The sequence below is a fragment of the Heloderma suspectum genome, chromosome Z, assembly GCF_057233095.1.
Source record: "Heloderma suspectum isolate Gila_16-S chromosome Z, 16-S_ref, whole genome shotgun sequence".
NCBI classification, from domain to species: domain Eukaryota; kingdom Metazoa; phylum Chordata; class Lepidosauria; order Squamata; family Helodermatidae; genus Heloderma; species Heloderma suspectum.
This window is the reverse complement of record NC_139476.1, coordinates 8,787,974-8,813,652: the sequence shown is the minus strand read 5'-3', so window position 1 is coordinate 8,813,652 and position 25,679 is coordinate 8,787,974. Positions and strand designations below refer to the sequence as shown.

General features: G+C 46.8%; 2 protein-coding genes across 4 annotated transcripts in view; both read right to left on the bottom strand.

Annotated features, from left to right (window-relative positions):
• Window positions 1-291: 291 nt before the first annotated feature.
• On the bottom strand, window positions 292-15,850 carry DOHH (deoxyhypusine hydroxylase). Of its 3 annotated transcripts, none has more exons than XM_084825975.1 (5): window positions 15,626-15,850; window positions 8,802-9,134; window positions 7,361-7,437; window positions 3,102-3,339; window positions 292-1,867 (listed from the first exon to the last, which is right to left on the bottom strand). In XM_084825975.1, exons 2-5 carry the CDS (start codon window positions 9,073-9,075, stop codon window positions 1,551-1,553), a joined length of 906 nt encoding a protein of 301 aa, XP_084682101.1. In that variant the 5' UTR covers window positions 9,076-9,134; window positions 15,626-15,850; the 3' UTR covers window positions 292-1,550. The 3 variants fall into 3 exon arrangements, with proteins under 3 accessions (XP_084682101.1, XP_084682103.1, XP_084682102.1); XM_084825977.1 differs by having other exon boundaries at window positions 298-1,867; window positions 8,802-9,093; XM_084825976.1 differs by lacking the exon at window positions 15,626-15,850 and adding an exon at window positions 9,402-9,548 and having other exon boundaries at window positions 298-1,867.
• An 8,011-nt stretch (window positions 15,851-23,861) lies between these two features.
• UNC13A (unc-13 homolog A) overlaps window positions 23,862-25,679 on the bottom strand; it is a 189,837-nt gene continuing 188,019 nt past the window's right edge. The window contains exons 43-44 of the mRNA XM_084825659.1: window positions 24,891-25,050; window positions 23,862-24,153 (exon numbers count right to left, since the gene is read on the bottom strand). Coding sequence (XP_084681785.1) covers window positions 23,862-24,153; window positions 24,891-25,050 — 452 coding nt within the window. The remainder of the gene's footprint in view (window positions 24,154-24,890; window positions 25,051-25,679) is intronic.

Here is a 25,679-nt window from a genome sequence, read left to right as displayed (position 1 = left end):
GGAGGGGGTGGGGCAGGTGTCATTCTAATGCATCTCTGCATAAGTTACTGGAAAGAGGCACACCCAGACACAAGCAGCTCATACAGAAATACAGGATGGGTGAGGGGAAGGATGACTCCTATAAGGGCAAGTGATTCTTTTATGCTTCAACTAAACTTTTTTCCTAGGTGTTAAGAAGTGAGCAGACCCCGTTTTAATTCAGAAACGGGGATTTCTCTGGTATTAGAAATTGCATTGAGAGAGACAGGATCTGATCGGATTCCTCCCACTGAACAGAACAAGAGAAACCTAGTGGATTATGAGACCATGTTTTATTTCCCAGCACCTTGCTCTCCAGTTTTAAACACAAAACAGGATTTTTACAATCAGCTTCTCTCAAAGGAACCACCGAAGAGGGAACCACGGAAGACAGTCCCGCCGAACTAGCATAGTAGTTCATGGTATCTGCTGGAAGAACAGTAGTCCCTGATGAGTGTGCATAGCAACCCAGTTTGCCAAGGAAAATACGTCCACCACCCCCAGTGCTGCTACCCCTCTACCCACCAGGAAAACTCCCAGCATGCCCTGCCAACAAAGCAACAGAAGGAGAAAGGGATCAACCTGCAGGATGCATTTCCAAACAGCTGCTGGTTTAAAACACTCCCAAGGAAGGCCCCTACAATGCAGAAAAAAAGGTTCTGATGGTTCCTTATGGCACCTTGCGTGGGCCCCATAAGGTGAGTGGGACAATGCTCCCACTTCTGAAAAGTTACAGGCTTCAGAGCAATCCTGGCAGCTAAATAGCAAATAAAAGTTTATGCCAAGGGAATGATGCTTGAAAAACGGGGAGGTTGTTGGATGACCCTATCCTTGTCCCTTTCTGAACAACAGAGAGGAGGGAGGGAAGCAGAGAACAGCTCCCAGAAGATCTCCCTTTTGACACTGGCAGCCTTGGCAACATCACCCAAAGGAGAGCTGAATGTAGCCCTCGGATACAATATCCCACCTTTGCTGCCTGTCTGCCTCTTTTCAGGCCCAAAGGGATTAACACTCTAAGCTTCTAGTCCTTATTGTCCTGGAAATAAACGAGGAGGGAAATCATATGAAAAAATGTTGGCCACACTGTGTGTGTGGGTCAGGGGAGGAATGGGGCTCCAGGTATTTGGCTTGAGGGTTCACAAGTTTGTGTCGGACTTGCTTGAAAATGGGAGGGTAGGGTGGGGGGAGCTCCCTGAGCACAGATGGATGGATAAATTGCCTCAGTAGCTGCTACATGCTGCAGTTGGCATGAGGAGGGCCCCAGCAGCCAGTTTCCAAACAAAAGTTTAGGTTTTTTTTGCAAAACTGTACCATTACCATACAATGCAAAATTCTTGAGTGCAGTTGTAATATCACCCTCCACTAAGACAGGAACGGAAAATAACTTAGTGACCAGGGCAACAAGGTCTCCCCTGGCCCCTCTTCCGGAGCTATTATTGAAGCTGCAGAGAGACAAATGATGCTGACATCGCAGGCAACAACAATGCAGGAGGCACGACAGGGCTTGGGAGAGATGCACCGCCAGGGCCCCTTCAGTCCAAGCTTTTTAGTTTGCTCAGTCCATCAGCGTATTGGAAATCAGGGCTGTTCTCGTAGTCATACATGTCTAGGGCTACCACACAGCTCTCACGGACCACCTGCTCCTTGTCCTGGGCATAGGCCTGCAAGGTGGCCAGGCAAGAGGCCTTGGCAATGGACCCCAAGGCCTCGGCACACTCGTGGCGCACCATGGGGCTCTCTTCCACGCACTCCAGCGATGCTGTCAGCTGTGGGACACAGGCCTCATGCTGCATCTGGCCCAGGACATACGCAATTTCATGGCGGAAGAGGGCGCTGCCACACCGGAGGCCTGGGGAAAGAGAATAAGCAGTGTATAGCAACACACAGGGAAGAAGCTTGTCTGATATGTGCCAATCTAGCCCAACGTGGATGGGGCCACTGCTGCCCAACACATTTGTGCCCCCCCCCGTCATACAGGTGTGCACACTTTGCTCTTACACCCCTCAAATGTTGACTTTCAGGTTGTGCGAGGGTAAAAATGACCAGCCCACAAGGAGGAGTTCACCTCTATGTTTCTGTGTGTGTTGCAAGCCCAGAATAGTGACTCATGCAGAGATGCAAAGGAGAGCCTCTTCTGAGGGCAGATAACCATGCCATATCTATGCAGTGGAAGTCATGATCCAATTGCACCTGAAGTAAAGACATGACAGAATTTGCTCAGCCCCCAGCAGAGGCAGTTTGGAAGGAGTCAAGTCCACACAACAAAATAATTTCCTCCCATTCTGTGTCCTAAACCTGCTGCTTTATTGTTGGTTTTCTTATGGTCATTTTGGTTTGCAAGACTGTAGTGATTTTATTGTTGTTTGTATTTTACTGTAAGCCCCCCACCACACCCCCCGGGAGCCTGGATGTTGAAGGACTCAGACTAAATACACTCAGGACAGTCAAAGCAGAGGCAGAGATGGCAAAGCAGCAAATTTTCCAGAGGGAATGGGGCTAAAACTTTCCTGTTCCAGCAGAAAATGCCCCATTTCTATGAAGTGCATTGTTTCAGAAAAGGGCAGAACAATCCTAAAGCGGCGGCAGTGGTGGTGGGGAGATTCCATGGGGAGACTTCCTGCGCCTGGTTAGCTTGCTGGAGCAAGGGCAGGTGGTGGGGAAAGTGTTACTTTCTTTATTGGTTGATTGTGTGTTTGGGGTGGGGACTGCTGCCTTTCTGTTGCTTCCCCCATCTGTCTGTCAACTGGTGACCAGCCACTCCTCTCTCTTCCCAGGTACAAAAGAGCAGGCGTCATGCAAATTGTGATGCTAAGTGCATACTTGGCATCACACTTGGCCTCGTGCAAGAGGAGCACAAGGGCCCCCTACTCTGCCAGTTTATGAGCAACTAGAAACCTGAATCAACTAGATGGGCAACTCAGAAACCGATCAGTTTCATGAAATGACCCCACTGGGTTCTAGTATCATGAACGGGAGAAAATTGCCTCCCTTTCCACTTTCTACACGCCAGGCATAATTTCGTAAGCAGTGAAAAACTTCCCACCCCGCATTGCTGGCCTGGAAAAGCGAAAGTAGCCACTCACCATCAGCGAGGGCCAGGACGGCGGCTTCTCCCCCGACATTCCGCAGTGCAAACATGGCCCGGTAGCGCTCAAAGAGTGGCTGCGAGTCATCCAGGAGGACTTGCCTCAGCTTCTCCACGTCTTCTTCCTCAGCTGGTGGCGCTGGGTCTACAGAGCAATAGGGGCTGGCAGCAGGCCTAGCCTGGTGGTCCTGAAGCCATTCCAGCCTCTTCACAGCTAGCAGGCACGTCTCTGCGACCTACGCAGGAGGGAACAAGGAGAACGTCCTCCCCATCTTGTAACAGCCTCCCACAACCTGGTCCCTCCAGATGTGTTGGACAGCAGCTCCCCTAATGCCCAGCCAACACGTCAAGTTGGGGAAAGTTGTCTTAGAATGTTCTGGGCCCAGACTGTACTAGGGTGGCGGTGGCGGCACTGCCAACTCAATTCAACTCCCATATTAATGGGAGAGGCTGCTTGGTGCTTTAATGCAAGAAGAACCACGCTGTCAGGGATGAGTCCCATCCTTTGCAGATGTTCGACAGCTCTGATTCTGAGTCAGAGTTAGAGCTGCTAGGTCAAAGCAAGGGGAGAGATCCTCACTAGAGTGCCTAGATACTGGAAGAGAGTCCTCCCAAGCCCCTGACCAACAGATGGCCCAGGATCAGTCCCTGTCCCCTCCCTCCACCATTCGAACCCAAGTTTCTGAGGAGGAGGAAAATGGTGTGGCTTGAGAGACGCTAGGGCACATTGCAAACCTAAATGGGAAAAGTTAGAGTCCTCCCAAGCCCCTGACCAACAGATGGCCCAGGATCAGTCCTTGCCCCCTCACTCCACCATTCGAACCCAAGTTTCTGAGGAGGAGGAGGGCGTGACTTGAGAGATGCTAGGATGCGTCGCAAAGCTACGCAGGAAAAGTTAGGGGTAGGGCTCAGACGCTCTGCCTGAACAGCCACTCTTGGAAGCCAAATAGGAGGGAGCCACCCAAAGGGAGGGTCATCACTATGAAACAAGCTGGGCTGTGAGGTTCATATCCAAACTGCTGACAACTTCTCCACCCCCTTGTTTCATCTCCTCTGCTTAGAGGTGGTTGATTAGTTGTTAGGGCTTGGGGCAGTCTGAGAGTTTCCTTGAATCTGCATTTGTAGAGAGGCTAGTCTCTAGCGCAATGAAGTCGTGCTAGCCTGAAGCTAACTGTCTATTGCGGTGTTGAATGCAAAGGGAAAGGACGATCTATTTCTGACACATACTGCAAGTCTTTACACATTGGCCAGCAAGATGTCTCTGGAAAGCCCACAAGTAGGGCTCGAGGCATCAGCCCTCCATGATCTTCTTCCCCAGCAGCTGATGTTCAGAAGTTCCATTTAGCTATCATGGCTAATAGCTATTCATAGATTTATCCCCCTCGTGAATTTGGCTAATCCTCCTTTCAAGGCCACTTTAGTGGGTGGTTGACACCACGTCTTGTGACAGCAAGTTCTATAAGTCAGTTCTGTGCTGTGTGAAGAAAAACTCCCTTCTTGCAACTTCTAGTATTATGACAGAGGAAGAAAAAACCCGCTAATTCCTCCACATCATGCATAACCTTATAAACTTCTTTTCTCCAAATCAGGGGTCTCCAACCTTTTTTCAGTCAGTGGGCACACTCAGAATGTTTAAGTGTCTCAAATCAACTTTGTTAGGCAACCAATTACAGGTTATATCCAAATAGGAAATTTACAGCCAAACAAATCAAATATTTACAATATGGAGATCATATACAAGAAGCAAAGACTTTAGACCAAAACATTAGCCTCATAGGTTTGCCTTAGTTGGGAGGCTTTCACCACAAATTTGGCTGTATTAAACATAACAGACCTAACAGTGCTAGAAAGCAGATACTATGAGTGGCTATCGACTCTAAACTTTTCTTCAGGTATTTTTCCCTTGGAGTATCACAGAATGTATGGTATTACATATACAGTATAGTATCCTCAACCATCTGGCATCCACAGATACAGAAATGCTGTTCTTTGGGGATTTTCTTGTATCTCCCTTCTGAAAATTGGTTTTCATTTTAAGAAAATGCAGGGCTGTAAAAGCCTTATGGAGGAAAAAGCTATTTGCAAATCTAGAAGCCCCATTTGCTTCAAGGTCCAGACTAGCAGATAATTCCTGAAGGTGCTCTTTAATAGTTTCCCGACTAGGCTTGCCCATTCACAAAATGGCTGCTGTGGGGGGCATGGCAAAACATCAATTTCCGAGAAGGCAAACTGGCAAGACTAAAAGAAAGAAACAGCAAAGTACAAGGCAGAGGTGGGGGGTGAGCTTCAAAACAAAACCACTCTTTTGAACCCACATTTTTTTCTGCTCCAACACTCATTCCACAAAGGCAAACTGTTGAGACTCAGCAACAAGTAACTTGGCCAAGAAACTGAATACAAGGCAGAAGTGGGGTCCGAGTCTCAAATATCAAATCATGTATTGGCCCCCACAATACACAACAAAATACTCATTTCACAGAAAGCTCAGAAATGATGTTCAGAGGAAACATTAAACCCAGGAAAAACACCAAACATCAACACCAGGCAAAATACACACCATGCACACATACGAATCCCAGGCAAATCACACACACAAACTCGGGCAAAGCGCACAACATGTCAAAACAGACCAACTAGCTAACATACAGCACAGGCAACCCCCCCACCCTCCAACACCCTTCTAGTTCCACAGGACACACCCTACCGCATCCAGTGTACCTTTTCTTTTTTCTGAGTGGCTGGGCATGCTTCAAAATAAACTTTTGGGCTGTAGTCACCCACCCTTTGTGTTTCCTATCAACGCCTTGTGGGGCCCAGAGGGATTCTTGGAACTAAAGATGGTGCTGGAGGCACTTCACTTTGCAGCACGACAGTTAAAATTTTTTTTTCCCCCTTTGGAACTCTAAAAAAAATACAATAAAAATCAGGAGGGGCAGAGAGCCTGGCAGCATCAAGACAGGTGTTCATGGGCACACTGAAGCCTACAGGCAACATGTTTGAGAACCCAGCTCAAAATTATAAACTGCTGAATGCTTGAGGCTTTCCTTGCAAGGGGAGCTTTTCTTGCACTTTTTCCAGTTCTGCAGCATCTTTTCTTAAAAAAAGTAGAGCGACCTCTTTACCATCAGCTGGCCCTGTCATCTACCAGCTCATCTGGGGACGGATAGACGGACGGACGGACACACACACACACACACGGTTCTAGCCCTCATTCGGCTACAGAGGTAAGCAGACTTCAGGTCTGTGGGATCTACTTCATTTTTATTTAAATAGGACGGTCCACAAAACAGAGCCAAGTGCAAAATAATACTAGGGGGCAGAGCCAGACATGCAACAGCGGTTCATGGGGGAGTGGAGTCCATTCCCAACTGCACCCCGTGAGTTATACACTGGGATGACCTCCATGTCCTGCTGCAAGTACAAATCTGCAAATGACTGCAGATTACTGCTTCTAACACAGAACTCTGAAACTGGCCAGAAGAGCTGCATCAAGACTTTGCCAAAGGCAACCGATCAATAGTCATACTTTACAGACGAGAAACGTCAAGACTGAGAGATGTGAAGATTTAAAACAGCAACAAAAAGCGAACAATGTCATGAAACAGCAAGCTGTGCCAGCACTCAAGCATAAAGTCCTGTTTTACAGCTGGGCAACGCTGAAGCTCAGAGAGATACAATTTGCATGCATCATGCAAGTAAGTTTGTCTTGGAGCTCAGCCAGCTTGCTGTTGCTCTTAAACAATCAGGAGGCAGAGAGCCTCGCTGATCTACTGCAAGTCACCCAGAGAAATAGCAGCAGGTCTCAACCCACCTTCCGCCCACCCCTTCTGTAGGCAAAGCCTACTGAAATCACAGATGCCGGGAGAGGGTGTGTGTATGTGCATGTGGGCACTGAGTAAGATTTCCAGTGGTTAAGGGAGAAGGGGATTCCATGCCCTGCCCCACTGGAGACAAAAGGCAGGGTAATAAATAAACAAATTTTTGTGAACCTCCCAGAGAGCTTCAGCTATGGGGCGGTATAGAAATGTTATAACTGAATTGAAAATAAATAAACATAAAATAAAATCTGGAAGAAGTCATGCAGAAAAGTTTTAAAATGCAGGATAGTTAATGATAACGCGTGCGCGCACGCACACCACTTCTCTTTAAGCTGCTGAATAGTGAGGTTATAGAATCGATCATTGCTGGTGCAGCATTTGGAATTACCTTGTTAAGATTTGCAAAGGAATTGCAAATTCCCCCTAGCCCATTACTTACCTCGATGACAGGGTCTTTGGAATACTGCTTCAAGATATCCAGCACTTTTGCGTTCCCAATTGCTCCCAAAGCTTCACCTGTAGAAAGCAGGAACAGAATGAGAAACCTCAAGAAAGGTGGTTAAGAGATGGGACGTGATAATAACAACCCTTTGCTACTGTTGTATCCAGAGTGGCTTGCAGCATGAGGATAAAAACAATACACTAAACCATAAACATGCAAACTTCCCAGATCATTAAAACATTTAACTTGGGGACTTCTGGCCAAGATGGTGGCTTAACAGCACCAGTCTTGTGAGCTCTGGAGCCTGCACTGATCCTCTTCAACTCGGGGCTTCTTTACACTAGCAATTTATTGCAAGGTCATGACTGGCCACTCACGGACGTTTGTGGGTCCATTACACATCATCGTCGACATCCAGGGCCCCCTCATGGATCAAAAAAGATTTTCCTGTACTAATTCTTGTTAGTATAAAACCTGGATTGCAACCCATGAAACAATCCTAGAATTCTAAACATTTTGTCTGCTATTAAGGGGTAAACAGGTAGCTAAATGCTTCCAAAGTACTTGAACTATAAACAAATAGCTCAAAGTCCCTAAACCGTAACAATCCCTGCAGGAAAGGGGGATTGAAAAGGCCGTTAAAATATATGAAAAACGGAAAGACGCCCGGCCCCAGTGGATCTCCCATTGAGTGGTATAAGGCACATTCAGAGTTTTTGATTCTCAAACTTCTTCATGTATATCAGGATGCTCTAGAAAATGTTCCCTTACCCGTGTCTTCATATGATGCACATATTTCAGTTATTCCTAAACCTGGCAAGCACCATTGCAGATGTTCCAGTTATAGACTAATCTTATTAATTAACGTAGGTGTAAAGATTTTGACAACAGTCCTAGCTAACATAGTTCAAAAGGTAGTAGCAACTCTCACCAAGTGGGTGACACTGGGATCCACCCATCATCATCATTTCTATACCGCCCCATAGCCAAAGCTATGGGCATTGCATTGAGGTGTATAAAATGTGGCAGATGCCCAGCTCCCCTCCAGTCAATTATGATGCCAGAGGAGGAGGATGGCGGTGGCTGCATGAGCACCTCTAGGCATGCAATCACACCCCTGATAAAATACTTTCTTTGGGATTACTTGGTGAGGAAATGCCAGTCAGGCTAAACGTTTCATAGATGCAGTTCTTGAGACCATAATTACCCTGATAATGTTGGTGCCTCGGCTGGCTGAGGTTTGGGAAGGGGAAGAATGCCAGAACTGGGGAAGAAATGAATAGCTTCGGGAGGAACAAACAGTTAAATATTAGTGCTCTGCTGCATCTGGCTGATGCTAAAGAGGTCCTGACATGAGAAGCAGCATAGGTTAGCACTCCCGTAACTTGGCCAGCAAGGGAGATATCCCGCCCGCAACCACTGCTGCAGCATTTTTCACCTGCTTCATGTCGGACCATGGGTTCCTGAGAGGCATCTTGGAGCACGTCGATGAGGACAGGAATGGCTCTCTCATCCTGCATCTGGCCGAGGCAGTAGGCCAGTTCATGTTTCAGGAGAGCAGAGTTGTCACCAAAGGCGTAGCTGATCCATTCAATGGCTGCTGGCCCCCCCAGATTACGCAGGGTGAAGAGTGCCCGGAAGCGAGCCTTCAAGGGCTGACTGGAGTCCACCAGGATCTTGCCGATCAGCTCGACTTCCTTTTCAGTCACCATGGTGTGCGGCTCACAGATCTGGAGGGACAGATGCACCTCCTTCAAAACACTGGAAGGACCTAAACCAGAGAGAAAAGGAGAACTTCTGTACTCTCTGAAAAGAGGCCTGATTTTTGGAAAGCAAACTGCTCCCGAATATGCTCCCCTACATGCGTGTACAAACTTGCACATATTCGAGGATACCTGCAAATGGTGCCTCCATGCCTATGGTGCCCCACGTACAGACACTTTTCAGACAGTTTAACTCAAGCCTCTCTTTAAATCCAACAGACAATTCTTTATTGAACAGTCTTTTTTAGTGGAACAACAAAGAAATAATAACTCACAGTCCACAGGAAATAAGGAGGTTGTCACAAATGAGGGCTGGGTCAGTGGGAAATTATTGGTGGATGCTGTTAAAGGCCTGTTAAAAACAGAGACTTCTTTCCCATGTCTTCTGGAATTCCTGCTTCTTTGCTGGCTGGGCTGAACAGAAAGCCTCTACTAGTTCATCTCAGATTGCTAGGATCCAGCTACAGCAGGCCTGGCTAGCAGATCCTTGATCTCTCTACTCACTATAAAACATACACATTTCCTGCAGTCTAATGCAATACAAAGCTGGGGGTAGCACACTGCATTTTGTTACAAAGGGCCTTTTAACATTGGTGATAGGGCACCTATGGCAAAGAGGAGAACCCAAAACAACACACACACACACACACACACACGCGTGCGCGTCTTCGAAACAATGGGGGATCAGAATATTTATTGAGAAGCACAAACGGGAATTTAAACAGTACAATTATGGGGCAATAGGTGAATATTAGGTGCGAATGTCCAGCAGATGGGTTTCGGAAGGACCTTATTTATGAAACCCTCTTCAGCTGATTCAGTTTCATACCTGCACCTGGAGGGTGTGTTCTGTCTATTCAGAGGGGAAATCATTTCGGAACTGGTTCTTGGCATATTAATTTCAAACCTAGCTTTGGTAAGATAATGCCATGGCTTGCCTTACATACACAATCCAGGGCAACTGGAATTGTCTCCTTTGTTGAATGCCAAGTCTTTCCACAGTAATTACACCGCATTTCTGAAAGTCGTCATGCCCATGGCTGCTGACGCTGGCTGAGTGTACAGGACCTCCACTCTAACCAAGGAGTCTGCCAGCAAAAGGAATAGCATTTTCGTTTATTTATTTAGAGGTTTCTATTTTCTACCCTGCCTTTGGCTACAAGAGCTCCTCAAGTGGCTTAAAAAGACTCTAAAATAGCATACAGTAAAATCATAACAATAAAATACAACACTTTGGCTCCAGCTACGATACAGCTGGAGCCAAACTAACATGATCCAGGGCTGCCGAGTGAGCATTCAGAGATGTACTGGGTTGTTAAACATGGGCATAATATTTCTCCCTGCTTTTAATTTTGCAAGACAGTTCAAAATACGTATTTATTTATTTTATTTATTAAATTTCTTCATCATCCATCTGGCCGGTCACCCGGCCACTCTGGGCGATGTACAGCAGTACAATTTAAAACAGTAAAATTACACAATAACATTATTTAAAAACACCTTAACTCACCCCAAATGCCTGCCTGAATAACCAAGTTTTCAGTGCGTGGCGGAAGCTCATTAAATATAGAAATAAATAAGCATGCAATCCTCTCAGGATAAGCGGCCACCTCCGAACTCGGAGGTGACCGCCTACCCAATAAAGGGCAGGAGAAGCGTGGAGGGGATTGTCCCCTCTGCGCTTCAGGCACCCTGAGCTTCCGGCACCCTGCGCTCACAGCTAGACAGCCGGTTTTGGCTGTCTTGCTGCGGGAGGGCGGAGCGGGGGGACAACGACATGCTGGATGATGCATAGGAAGTGTCAGAACGGCACTCCTGCCCTCCCTGCCCCATTTTTGCCATTCCGTGCCCCTCTTCCAAGTGTGGGGCCGTTCCGTGCTGGGGGTGGAGGTCGGTTCTCAGAGAAGTGACCTATCCTATGGCCGTCTAGCCACTGACTAGTGGCCTAGGATTGCGCCCTAACTCTGTTAAGTTTCTATTAGCCTCATCATCCATTTCTGGTGTAAACGAGTGTGTGTGTGTGGGGGGAACCAAACAATGGTGGGGGGTAAAATTTAGTGATGTGGGGTGGTATGTTTTCCATTGCTATATTTTTCTGTAAGTTCACTATTTATTTATTCTAACTACTTGTACAACACTTGTCTACATAAAAATACATAATGTAACGTATAAGTGAAACTGAGGCTACAATCCTAGCCACACCAACCTTGTAGCAAGTCCCACTGAAGTCACTGGGGCTTACTCTTGAGTAGACATGTATAGGATCAGGAGTGCTGTTGGTGGACTTCATTTCCACCCCCCCCCCCCAATCAAATATTTCAACTCAATGACTTCTGGCTACTGGAAAAACCTCAGTAAAATTCACACTGCATATTTTTAAAGAAATGTTGTTAACAAAATGTAAAAGTCAAATAAACATACACAAACAGATCTGCATTGATTTAAGGTAGCAGAAAACATTTCTGGAAAAGCAACATCATTGCTAAAGTTTAACTTCCTGGTCACCTGCAAGTTTCCTAATACGATAGATACCCCTATACATTTTGACTTGTAGGTAGTTTTGTTTAAGCCTGGGAAGTCTCTTATTATTTCACTCTGGGAGATGATAAATTATAGGTCAAACACACACATCACCATTTGAACAGAGTTTTGGCGAACTACTCCCAGGTTACAAGCAAGTGTATTGCAAAATTACAGGGGAAGGGCACAATCCTATGCATGTTTAGACAGGAAAAAAAATCCTACAAATTCCAGCATGGCTGGGGCATGCTGGGACTTCTAGGACTTTTTTCTGTTTAAACGTGCATAGGATTGCACCCTAAGTTACAATCCCTTCCAACCTCACCCTCAGTTTTCTGTAGCTTGACATTTTGGGGACTGTAGGAAAGGAAAGGTTCCTCCTGTGCAAGCACCGGGTCATTACTGACCCCTTACGCTGGAGTTTTCATGGCAGACTATAGTGGGGTGGTTTGCCATTGCCTTCCCCAGTCGTGACTACCTTTCCCCCAGCAAGCTGGGTACTCATTTTACCGACCTCGGAAGGATGGAAGGCTGAGTCGACCTGAGCCAGCTACCCGAGACCCAGCTTCCGCTGGGATCGAACTCAGGTCATGGGGAGAGTTTCAAGGCAGGGGGATGGGGGTGGAATGAAACTCACCCCAAAGCAGTCTTTCCCTCCTATCCTAAATGTTACATCCGTCAGAGAGCTGCAGTAACTTGAGCATGAGAAGGCAGCCAGTACATGTTCCAAAGCACTCTTTCCACCAAGAACAAAATGGTATTTCTAAACACTAGTCCATTGCATATAATTAAGAAAAGGTTTACATACGTTTGTTCCATCAATACATTTGGAGGTTATTCATGGAACCACAGAATTGAAATTTAAGCCTGAAGAACATACAGACAGACCCACCAGGTCAGACTACAGTGTCCACCCAGTCCAGCATCTCGTTTCCTATGGAGGCCATCCAGATGCCCCTGGGAAGCCCACAAGCAGAGCAAGAAGGACGCAGTGTTCTTCTGTGGATTGTCTCTAGCATCTACTACTCACAGGTAGACTGCTTCTGAACATGGAGACTTCATTTAGCCATCATGAGCAACAGCCATTGGTAAGACCCCGTCTTCCCAGGCATTTGCCTAATCTAGCCTTCTCCAACCAGATGCCTTCCAGATGTTTTGGACTACAAGTCCAAGCATTTCTTACCCTTGACCATGTTGGCTAGGGCTGATGGGAGTTGAAGTCCAAAATATCTGGAGGCCACCGGGTTGGGGAGAGTTGGTCTAATCCCCTTTTAAGGCCGTCTGATCCAGTAGCCAGAATTCTATTTGAGAACAAAAGAACCCTGTCGGATCAGAACTGAGCATCCATCTAGTCCAGCATTCAGTTTCCAAGACTAACCAATGGACCAAGATGCCTGCATCTGGGGCAGGAAGGAGATGGCAACCAGGGGAGGGTATAAAGGAAACAGAGAGGGGGAAGGGCTTCCCAGTAACTGATATTGAGAGGCATTCCCCGAACATGGAAATTCCATTTCGCTATCATGACCGATATCCACTGACAAATCTATCCTTCATAAATGTATATTATAAAGACACAAAAACAGCCCTACTGGATTTAGACTGAGGATCTATCTAATCCACTCCTGGAGCTGCATGCATTCCCCTGTAGCCTGTGCAGCACCGGCAGAAAAAAAACTCCTGCTTCCTAATGAAAGCATCTCCCTAATACTATCTTTCTTTGTGTGTGCGTCTGCACACATACAAGTTAAACTTAGTGCGAATTATAATATTTAGCAGGAAGCTGCTAAATATATGAAAATACACATACAATCCCATTGTCCTCACCTGATGACTGCATTACATGCAGATATAACTATAACTGAGTGCCAGCTTAATTCCCTCCCTCCCCCTTTCTAGGTGAAAATAATGTCATCCTGATGAATTTCCCTCAGCTTTTTTTTTCTTTTTTTCAAATTATAAACCATAAACATATGAAAACTAAGTTATAGAACACATGTAATTTACAGAACCTTGTTTTAAAACTAATGTGTAAAGGTTAACCTTGTTTCACTCACTTCCTTGAGTAACCAGCTGTGGTTTATTACATTCAGAATTTGCTTCTTTTAAAAACGTTTTGTTTTAACATTTATTTATTTACTTATTGTATTTGTATTTTTCCGTTTTTCCTCCAAGGTCCTCCTCCTCCATTTTGTCCTCACAACAACAACCCTGCGAGGTAGGTTGGTCTGTGGAGTCTGTGAGTGTCCCAAAGTCACCCAATGAGCTTCCATGGCCGAGTGGGGACTCGAACCTGGATCTCCCGGCTCCCACTCCAACATTACACCTCATGGGCTCTCCAAAATGTGGCATTTTATTCTTTTATCTTTGTTGCACACGACTCGGAAACCTTTCCATGTGGGGCAGTAGATAACTATTGTAAATAAATTATGTCTATTCTATTCTGTCTGGGATGCTGTGACTTGGGTTCCTGCATGGAGCAGGGGGTTGGACTTCACGGTCTTATAGGCCCCTTCCAGCCCTACTGCTCTATGATTCTGATTCTGTGAAACTGGACAGCCACCTGTCAGGGATGCCGTGACTTGGGTTCCTGCATGGAGCAGGGGGTTGGACTTCACGGTCTTATCGGCCCCTTCCAGCCCTACAGTTCTATGCTTCTGTGAAGCTGGACAGCCACCTGTCAGGGATGCCGTGACTTGGGTTCCTGCATGGAGCAGGGGGTTGGACTTGACGGTCTTACCGGCCCCTTCCAGCCCTACAGTTCTATGCTTCTGTGAAGCTGGACAGCCACCTGTCAGGGATACCGTGATTTGGGTTCCTGCATGGAGCAGGGGGTTGGACTTGACAGTCTTACCGGCCCCTTCCAGCCCTACTGTTCCATGATTCTGTGAAGCTGGACAGCCACCTGTCAGGGATGCTGTGACTTGGGTTCCTGCATGGAGCAGGGGGTTGGACTTGATGGTCTTATCGGCCCCTTCCAGCCCTACAGTTCTATGCTTCTGTGAAGCTGGACAGCCACCTGTCAGGGATGCCGTGACTTGGGTTCCTGCATGGAGCAGGGGGTTGGACTTGACGGTCTTATCGGCCCCTTCCAGCCCTACTGTTCCATGATTCTGTGAAGCTGGACAGCCACCTGTCAGGGATGCTGTGACTTGGGTTCCTGCATGGAGCAGGGGGTTGGACTTGACGGTCTTATCGGCCCCTTCCAGCCCTACTGTTCCATGATTCTGTGAAGCTGGACAGCCACCTGTCAGGGATGCTGTGACTTGGGTTCCTGCATGGAGCAGGGGGTTGGACTTGATGGTCTTATCGGCCCCTTCCAGCCCTACAGTTCTATGCTTCTGTGAAGCTGGACAGCCACCTGTCAGGGATGCTGTGACTTGGGTTCCTGCATGGAGCAGGGGGTTGGACTTGATGGTCTTATCGGCCCCTTCCAGCCCTACAGTTCTATGCTTCTGTGAAGCTGGACAGCCACCTGTCAGGGATGCTGTGACTTGGGTTCCTGCATGGAGCAGGGGGTTGGACTTGATGGTCTTATCGGCCCCTTCCAGCCCTACTGTTCCATGATTCTGTGAAGCTGGACAGCCACCTGTCAGGGATGCCGTGACTTGGGTTCCTGCATGGAGCAGGTGGTAGGCCGCGATGGCCTTGTAGGCTCCTCCCAACCCTACTCTTCCACGATCCTAAATAAAAAAATAAAATAAAACTTCACCGTTCAAAAAAAGAAATATATGCAACGCAGAAGTGTAAACATATGCAAATTGGCACAACACGCACAGAACTCGGGCGAAACACACGTGCAAAGCGCTGCAAATCAGCCCCAGCCCAACACACCGAGGACCGCCCAGTTTCCTCCACCAATCAGGGACAATCGCCGCCGCCGTCCTGTTCCCATGCCAACAGGGAGGCGGACACGCCCCTCCGAGCCGCCGCTCAGCGAGGCTCACGCGCGCCGCAGCAGCCCCGGCGCATGCGCACTCACCGCCTAGGCCGGGCGCTCGGCCGTTGGGCTAACGACCTCTCAGGTCACCGGAGAGTGGCGCGGGGGACGTGAATACAGGCTCCGCTGGCCTGTGTGCGCCTCCTTTCTTCGCCGTACGGAAGGGGGAAGGCTCCTTCAGGAGCGGCCGGCCTTGAAACGGTAATTTCTTCTTTCTGCCGCCGCCGGAAATCGAGGATTCTGCCTGAGAGAGAAAATGGCTGCCGCGCATGCGTGTTGGCATGCGCACGCCGGGGCCGCTCTCGCTCCTCCTGCAGGTCGTCGGCTGGTGGTGGCCATAGACTTAGAACGCTTAAACCCGCGCGCAGCGTTCAGGTTCAGGGTTCGCTTTAGGAACCTCCTCCTCCTCCTCCCCCTCCCCCCTTCTTCCTCCTTGGGGTCGAAAGGAGAAAAGAAGTTTTAACCTTTTTATTTTTCAGAACTGTTCATTTGTTTATTTATCTCGTTTCTATCCTGCCCAATGGCCAAAGCTCTCTGGGCGGGTCACAAAAACTGAAACCGCAAAATGCGGCGTAAAACGATATGAAATATGAATATAAACTACGAAAGACGAGGGCCTTCTCCGTGGTGGCCCCTTTCTGTGGAACTTCCTCCCTAGGGAACTCTGCCATGCCCACTCTTTAATGAGCTTCCGCCACGCATTAAAAACGTGGTTGTTCAGGCAGGCATTTGGGGTGGGTTAGGGTAGTTTTAGAAATAAGATGGTTTTACTGTAGAATTTTATTGTTTTAATCTGTTTGATTATACACTCTGTACATCGCCCAGAGTGGCTGGGTGACCAGCCAGATGGGCGATTAATAATTTTAATAAATAAAAGTAATTAAATAAAACAGAGAGCAAGATGCTGATTTTATTTCGGTGCCACGGTAAAACGCAGCTTGCCGCCAAAGCCTTTGAGGGCTAATAGAATTCCCTAAAGCTGCATACTGTTTTAACTGTGTTATTGTTTTAGATTTTCTAATTGGCATTAGCTTGCTTCATGGTTTAATATGCCGTTAGCTGTTTAAATTATTTATTGTTTTATACTGCTTAAAGTGTATAAAGTATAAAAGGTAAAAGGTAAAGGTGTCCCCAGCCAGTCCTGTCCGACTCTAGGGTGCGGCGCTCATCCCCGTTTCTAAGCCGAAGAGCCAGCGCTGTCCGAAGACGCTTCCGTGGTCATGTGGCCGGCATGACTGGACACCGAGGTGCACGGAACGCTGTTACCTTTCCCGCCGAGGTGGTGCCTATTTATCTACTTGCAATTTCTTGCTTTCGAACTGCTAGGTTGGCAGGAGCTGGGACTGAAGACGGAGCTCCCTCCGTCACGCAGCACTCGGGTCTCAAACTGCTGTCCTGCCGACCTTCCAGTCTGCAGTTCAGCGTCTTAACCACTAAGCCACCGCAGCCCCTAGTATATGATATATACCATATTATATATATATACACACACACACACACACACCATATATCATATATATATGACATATGATATATTAAAGGTAAAGGTGTCCCCAACCAGTCGTGTCTGACTCTAGGGTGCGGTGCTCATCCCCGTTTCTAAGCCGAAGAGCCAGCGCTGTCCGAAGACGCTTCCATGGTCATGTGGCCAGCATGACTGAACACCGAGGTGCACGGAACGCTGTTACCTTTCCCGCCGAGGCGGTACCTATTTATCTACTTGCAATTTCTTGCTTTCGAACTGCTGGGTTGGCAGGAGCTGGGACTGAAGACGGGAGCTCACTCCGTCACGCGGCACTCGGGTCTCGAACTGCTGACCTGCCGACCTTCCAGTCTGCAGTTCAGCGTCTTAACCGCTAAGCCACCACGGCCTATATAAAGTATACCATTAAACAAAATTCAGCATACATTTAATAAGAAAATATGGGGTGGTAAGTGGCTCCGGGAACTTGTCCAGCCCTGTCAGTACGGCTTACTTCTGAGTAACCCGCATAGGATTATAGTTCATAGCAGCTGTAGTTCCAGCCTCTCATTTCTATTTCCAGAGGCATAAGGCTTACTTCTGAGTATGGCTTACATCAAGGCTTTAGTTTCCTTTCCCCTCTCCTCCCTCCAGTGTTCTGGCTGTCAGGCACAAAGTCATTTGCCACCTCTCTGACTATGTAAACATCTTCTGATCTTCTGCCTTGCAAAATAGTTTTTGGATTATGCCAGTGTAATATAAACCTTGTTGCAAAGTGGTGTGGTATGTGCCAGCACATAACGAGGCACAGTCTTTACATCGATGTGTTCTACGTGCATGTTTCTTGAAGTTGCTAGGCTCAAGAACACTCCTATTGCAGCATGTTTCACAACTGATGCAAAAGTCTCATCATAGTCTTCTTCACCATATTTTGGGGAGTTGTTGTTGTTTAGTCGTGTCCGACTCTTCGTGACCCCATGAACCACAGCACGCCAAGCCTTCCTGTCCTGCGCTCTCTCCTGGAGTGTGCTCAAGTCCATATTCATTGCATCGGTGATGCTGTCCAGCCATCTCATCCTCTCCTGTCCCCTTCTCCTTTTGCCTTCAGTCTTTCCCAGCATCAGGGTCTTTTCCAGTTACTTTTCTCTTCGCATTAGGTGGCCAAAGTATTTGAGCTTCAGTATCTGTCCTTCCAATGAGCACTCAGGGTTGATTTCCTTTAGGATTGACTGATTTGACCTCCTTGCAGTCCAGGGGACTCGTAAGAGTCTTCACCACCACCACAGTTCGAAAGCATCGATTCTTCGGTGCTCAGCCTTCCTTATAGTCCAGCTCTCACAGCCATATGTTGCTACTGGGAAAACCATAGCTTTGATTATACAAACCTTTGTCGGCAAGGTGCTGTCTCTGCTTCTTACTATGCCGTCTAGGTTTGCTAGCCCAAGGAGCAAGCGTCTTTTAATTTCATGGCTACAGTCACCGTCTGCGGTGATCTTGGAGCCCAAGAAAATAAAATCTGTCACTGCTTTCATTTCTTCCCCTTCTATATGCCAGGAAGTGATGGGGCCAGATGCCATGATTTTAGTTTTTTTAATGTTGAGTTTCAAACCAGCTTTTGCACTCTCCTCTTTCACCCTCAACAAGAAGCTCTTTAGATCCTCTTCGCTTTCTGCCATTAGGGTCGTATCATCTGCGTATCTGAGGTTGTTGAGAATTCTCTCGGCAATCTTAATTCCGACCTGTGATTCATCCAACCCGGCGTTTCTCATGATGTACTCTGCATATAAATTAAATAAGCAGGGCGACAATACAAGCCTTGTTGTACTCCTTTCCCAATTTTGAACCAATCGGTTGTTCCATGTCTGGTTCTTACTGTTGCTTCTTGACCTCGTACAGGTTTCTCAGGAGACAGGTAAGGTGGTCTGGTACTCCCATCACTTTAAGAATTTGCCACAGTTTGTTGTGATCCACATAATCAAAGGCTTTAGCATAGTCAAGGAAGCAGAAATAGACGTTTTTCTGGAATTCTCTTGCTTTCTCCACGATCCAGCGAATGTTGACGATTTGATCTCTAGTTCCTCTGCCTCTTCGAAACCCAGCTTGTACTTCTGGTAGTTCTCGGTTCACATACTGCTGAAGCCTAGCTTGTAGGATTTTGAGCGTAACCTTGCTGGCATGTGAAATGAGTGCAATTGTACGGTAGTTTGAACACTCTTTGGCATTGCCCTTCTTTGGAATTGGAATGTAAACTGACCTTTTCCAGTCTTGTGGCCACTGTTGAGTGTTCCAAATTTGTTGGCATATAGAGTGCAGCACTTTAACAGCATCATCTTTTAGGATCTTAACTAGCTCAGCTGGAATACTGTCATCTCCGCTAGCTTTGTTGTAAGTAATGCTTCTTAAGGCCCACTTGACGTCACTCTCTAGGATGTCCGGCTCAGGTTCAGTAACCGCACTATCATGGCTATCAGGGACATTCAGATCTTTCCTGTATAGTTCTTCTGTGTATTCTTTCCACCTCTTCTTAATCTCATCTGCTTCTGTTAGGTCCCTGCCTTCTTTTGTCCTTTATCATGCCCATCTTTGCACAAAACGTTCCCTCGATATCTCCGATTTTCTTGAAGAGATTTCTAGTCATCCCCATTCTATTGTTTTCCTCGATTTCTTTGCATTGTTCATTTAAAAAGGCCTTCTTGTCTCTCCTTGCTATTCTCTGGAACTCTGCATTCAGTTGGGTATATCTTCCCCTTTCTCCCTTGCTTTTCGCTTCCCTTCTTTCCTCAGTGACTTGTAAAGCCTCATCAGACAGCCACTTGGCTTTCTTGCATTTCTTTTTCTTTGGGATGGATTTCGTTGCTGCCTCCTGAACAATGTTACGGACCTCTGTCCATAGTTTCTCAGGCACTCTGTCTATCAGGTCTAATCCCTGAGATCTATTTCTTACCTCCACTGTATATTCATCAGGGATATGATTTAGGTCATACCTGAATGGTTTAGTGGTTTTCCCTATGTTCTTCAATTTAAGCCGAAATTTTGCAAGAAGCAGCTCATGATTTGAGCCACAGTTAGCTCCAGGTCTTGTTTTTACTGACTGTATAGAGCTTCTCCATCTTTGGCTGCAAAGTACATAATCAATCTGATTTTGATATTGACCATCTGGTGATGTCCATGTGTAGAGTTGGCTCTTGTGCTGTTGGAAAAAAGTGTTTGCTATGATCAGCGTGTTCTCTTGGCAAAACTCTATTAGCCTTTGTCCTGCTTCATTTTGTACACCAAGGCCATGCTTGCCTGCTATCCTGGTGATTGCTTGGCTTCCTACTTTAGCATTCCAATCCCTTAGGATGAAGAGGACATCTTTTTTTGGTGTTAGTTCTAGGAGGTGTTGTAGGTCTTCATAGAACCGATTAACCTCAGCTTCTTCGGCCTCAGTGGTTGGGGCATAGACTTGAATTACTGTGTTGTTGAATGGTTTGCCTTGGATTCGTACTGAGATCATTCTGTCATTTTTGAGATTGTACTCCAGTACTGCTTTCCCCACCCTTTTGTTGACTATGAGTGCTACTCCATTTCTTCTAAGGGATTCTTGCCCACTGTAGTTGATATAATGGTCACCTGAATTAAATTCGCCCATGCTTGTCCATTTGAGTTCGCTGATTCCCAAGATGTCGATGTTCAATCTTGCCATCTCATGTTTGACCACCTCCAGCTTACCTTGATTCATTGATCTTACATTCCAGGTTCCTAAACAATATTGTTCTTTACAGCATCGAACTTTCTTTTCACCACGCAAAGTGCCTGGGCTAGTATTGTTGTATCTCCCTTTCTGCACCTTTCTTGGCTGTGAAAACCCACTTACAGCCTTTTTGCCTACTGGCAGTTTTGTAGGAATCTACATTTTGTTTTTGTGTAGTGCCTCTAATTCATTATGTCCTGCTCTTTTCCATTTGCTTGCTTTTGCTGAGGACATCTCTATGTCTTTCCATGATGTAGGTTCTTGCGGTAACAACAACCTTGCGAGGTAGATGAGTCGTTTGGCTGGAACACCTTTGTTGGATTGTGACAAGCACCTGGGATTGGATTCAGGAATATCGTCTACTTCCACAACAACCTCTGGCTCCTCTGTTTCATCTGCTGGCTCTCTGGGAGCTTCCAGAACAGGGACTTGTTGAGTTATGCTATTGTCGTACAGGGAACATGACCACAGATATACTTACCAAGCCATTAACCAAAGATTAGTCTGCAAGAGAAACTAGGTCTCATAGACTCTGGAGCATGCAGAACCGTGAAGGGGAATGTTGGATAATATGAACAACTCCGCATGCTTCCAGACACTAGGGGGTGATAGAGAATATGTTGCATCAACAGTCACTTCTCTTGTTCATCCCCCTTGTTATCTGATCCGTTCTTTTCTCCCGCTCCCTTCCCCTTCCCTCTGTAACAAGCGCCATGTGGCTCTCTCCCTGAGAGGAAGCATGTAACCATATCTCATGCCTTCGCTTACTCACGCTCAGGCGCCCAGCTTTCATAGAATCGTAGAATCATAGGATAGTAGGGTTGCAAGGGGCCTACAAGACCATCGAGTCCAACCTCTTTAGTGGATGCTTGTGCTTACACAATGTTAGATAGCCTTTTCTGACGAGGTGTGTAAAAGCACTAATAAAGTTGATTTGAACTTCTTCTAAACTGGCTGTAATGTGTTTATTGCCTCTAATACTAAATGCTGTGTTGCCAGGCTTTCTCTACGTAAGGCAACTCTGCTGTAAGTCACACCAGATTTTCCAACAGTTCCAGCCTTCAGAATTTTCTTCCCATTTTTCACCTGGGGTGGGCGTAATGGGTGCATAGGGCGGAAGTAGGAGTTTTTAGTTCCTGACTATTAGTGACTGTGAACATTGTTAGTAATTTTATTTTTTAACTGATGTGCCCCTAGAGATCCATACCTACAAATAAAATTTCTTCTCAAACTGCTCCTTTTGACCTTGACCAAAAAGTTGTTGCATGCAGGTGGGACACACTTGGAGTGGCATGAGAACAACAACAAAGGATTTGTAGCACAAAACTGTAATAAAATATAGGTTTGGAGGGTGGTTAGAGGTAAAACATAAGCAGAAGCAGAGGCATCCTTTTCCCATTTTTTTTAATGTCAGTTAATAAAATATTTGTATAGAGCCCCAAAATTTCAAAATAGTGCAAAACATCTCAATATCATGCATCCATTGTTAGTTTAACCATTGCTCAATTCACTTCAGGTATGTATGTATAGAACAGACGACATGAAAACATATCCCAAAACGTGTGCTGCACGAGTAGACTTAGGTTTCAATTTATTTATTTATTTAAGCTCCATTTTGTTTGTTTCAACCACATGCCAAACAGAAATTATTGAGAGGACCAGTTTACGGGGGCAGTTGGACAGGGTGGGGTGGGGTGGGGTAGGGTAGGGTAGGGTAGGGTGGGGTGGGGGGATGCCATCTACAGGGCTTCTTCTCATCATACCCTGTAGATAAGGGATGGTGTGAGGTCTGTTTGTGCAAAAGTGGGTTGGGAAGTGGGGATAGGAATGGAAATCTATGCTGTAAATCCCAACGCTGTCTCGGGATGCTCCAAGATGGGGCTTTTATTGTGCAATCACCCTGTCACATTCACAGAATTTGACAGGTCAGGAGACGTTGTCATCTTCCATTTGTAACCCTCCCATGGTTTCCCCACAGAAAATCTGTTAAGAAGAGTAAGATTGGTAACACTACGAGGCCTCTGTCTGGAAGCACCTTAATCTCTGAGAAGATATCTCCCCCCCCCCCCCGCAATTGTTTTTGTCCTAATTTTCCAGTCAATACAGTTTATAAAAGTTCAGTGGATTGTGCATGTGTGTGTAAACATTCAACTCAAATTCTGACACTTTGGTCCCAGGCAAATCATATGGAAATAGATATTATTATTATTTAAAGGGCATGGTGTGTAGAGACATGAGAGAGGGCAGAAAGGAGACAGTTCTGACTAATGTATCTTGGGAAAGGATATAAGGAAGAGCTCTCAAAGAGCAGTTCCAAAACTGGGTTTACGCTGTTTGGAAGTGAACATGGGAAGGTTCTGGAGAGAGGGCAGATCTTTGCTATAGATTTAAATTAGTCTGAGTAATTTTCTCTTACACTTTGGCTGAGGGTGTTCCACCAGAGAGTTGCCATTTCTAGTGGACCATCCCAGCAAACTGTAATTCCCAGGATTCATTGGAGGTAGAGGGGGGTCAGAGGCCTGCTTCTTTTCCAGCACTGCAGATTGGGGGTCTAGCCCTATTTTTACTTGGCCAGGGACTATTGGATGCAGACAGTTGTAGGTTCAATCCCTGGTGTTTGCAGTTAAGAGAGTTACTGCCAATTGGAGCAGGGAATACTGGGCTAGAAGGACAAATAGTCTGACCTGGTGTTTAGGGAACTTCTGATGTGCCTCAACAAGAAATGTGCCTAGGAAACAGGTGATGGTGGGGTGTTTGTGCTGAGGTATAGATGGTACCATCTTTGACCATTGTCAGTATCTCTAGAAGCATCTCCTCCCCCCCCTCCCCACAGACACCTGCCCCATGGTGGCTTATATGGGGGGGATTTGGCAATGTGAATGTGTTTGGAAGGGCATGTGGGTGTTTCTTGGCAGTGGGAGCAAAGCTTCCAAAGTAAGGGGTGAGGAATGGGGTGGGGGGTGGAGAAAGGACAAATTTGAAAACTATGGCTTTGACATGGCTGTATAAAAGAGGGGAAGTACTAGGATGGGAAGGGATGGCAATTCTAGCAGATCGTGGGAGGGAGACAGGACAGAAGGGCCTTAGCTGCTGCTTCCCTCCTCCACTGAGCGTGTGTCCGACTTCAGCTTGACAAACTCCTTGGCCACCTCATCGTTATTCCGCTGCGAGAGGATGCGCAGCACCGTGAGGCCCGTGTCATCCATGTGGATGCGCCGGCCCAGCGGCAGCCAGCAGGCACAGCTCCCCCGCTGCATGATGTCCTTAAGCTGCAGGATGGCGATGCCCACCGTACGGTCCTCCCGGGCGAAGCAGTAGTCTTTCACGCATACCTGCAGCTCATAGCACTCCGGCCCTGTCTCAGTGCTCAGCGTGCTGCGGAAGTGGGGAGGGAAAGGAAGTGGAAAGGGGTCACTCAGAAACACATACACACACTCTCTCTCTAAAGTACATTTATTAAAACTTATAAAACTATAGCCCAGCTATAGGGGCTAATTTGCTCCCTTGACCTTGATGTCTGTGGTAGTTGTTTGCCAGATTGCTGCCCATTTACTTTCTCCCATGTTGCTCACGGAGAGCCACCAAGAACTGCCCCATCTTAAGAGACGTGCCTGGCCTCACACTGGGAATGATTTCTTGGTCATGCTTTTGCATGACTAAAGGACAGGAACGGACATATGTTATTGTTCCGACTGCTGGCTCGCTGTTCCTTCTTCAGACAGATTGTCAGTAAATCGGTCAGGATTGTTGCGTAATGATTTGTCAGTGGGACTGAGTATTTTAGAAATTCCCAGCCTGTAACTCCAACTTTCCAGCTCGCAGCTCACAGCTGCATCTTTGCAGGCAGCAATCACACCTTCCCCACACCCAGCCTGCAATTGCAACTTCCTAGCTCATACCTCATAATGTGTTCTTTGGACTCAGCCCATAACTGCACCTTCCCAGCACTTAACCTGTAGCTGCTAGGGAATGCAATTCCTCCACAAGATGGTGCTACCTTTTTAATTTCCCCCCTTCACGTTGAAATGGACCAAATTCCGCACTTTGGAATCACGAAATGATACAGCCCTGCCTCAGTCCAAGGCGGAGAAAGGAGAAACGGAGCCACTCACAACTGGACGCTCTCATTGTATTTGGGGCACCAGCTATTGTTCTTGGACTTGGTGGCAAACTTCCTCTTCTTGTCGCTGAGGTGTGGCCCAATAATGTTGACTTCGATGAAAGGCCGGAAGATGCCGGAGGTTTGCCACTTCAGATCATTGGCGGCCACCACTGGGGGAGAGAGGAGAAAGAGGGGTGATGAAATACCAGCTCAAGTTGAAGGAGACCATCTAATAGTGATCGAATTACAACCCCAATATTATATATTGTTTTCTGTGTTCAAAGCGTTTCACATACAGAAATTTTACAACAGCCTTGTAACGACACTTGCTTGGGACACACCTCTGAAACATATTTTTTTCATGTCCAGGAAATAAGCCCATTAAGAACAAGAATGACTTGCTGGGGGTAGGATTCCTCTGGGTGAAGTGGAACTTATTTCGGGGCTTTATTCCTGTTGGAGTCCAGACTGCTACCAGGTGGTAGAGGTGGCTTAGAAACTATCAAAAACACAGGATACAGCATGGGTATATTAAGGAACTTTGGACTAGATCAGGGGTGAGGAACCTTTTTTTCTATCAATGGCTTCATTCCCTTGTGCATAATCTGTTGGGGGCACACATGCTGGCCCACACCTTTTCTCTCTACTATCTGGTTTTCTCTCTTTCTGCTATTCCCTTTTCTCTCTTGCTTTTTACCACCCCGTTTTCTCTCTCCCTCTCCTGCTTCCTCCCTGCCACCTCTTTCTCCAAAGCCATCAGGTTGCCAAGGAAGGAACAAATCACTCCTGCCAGAGGTCG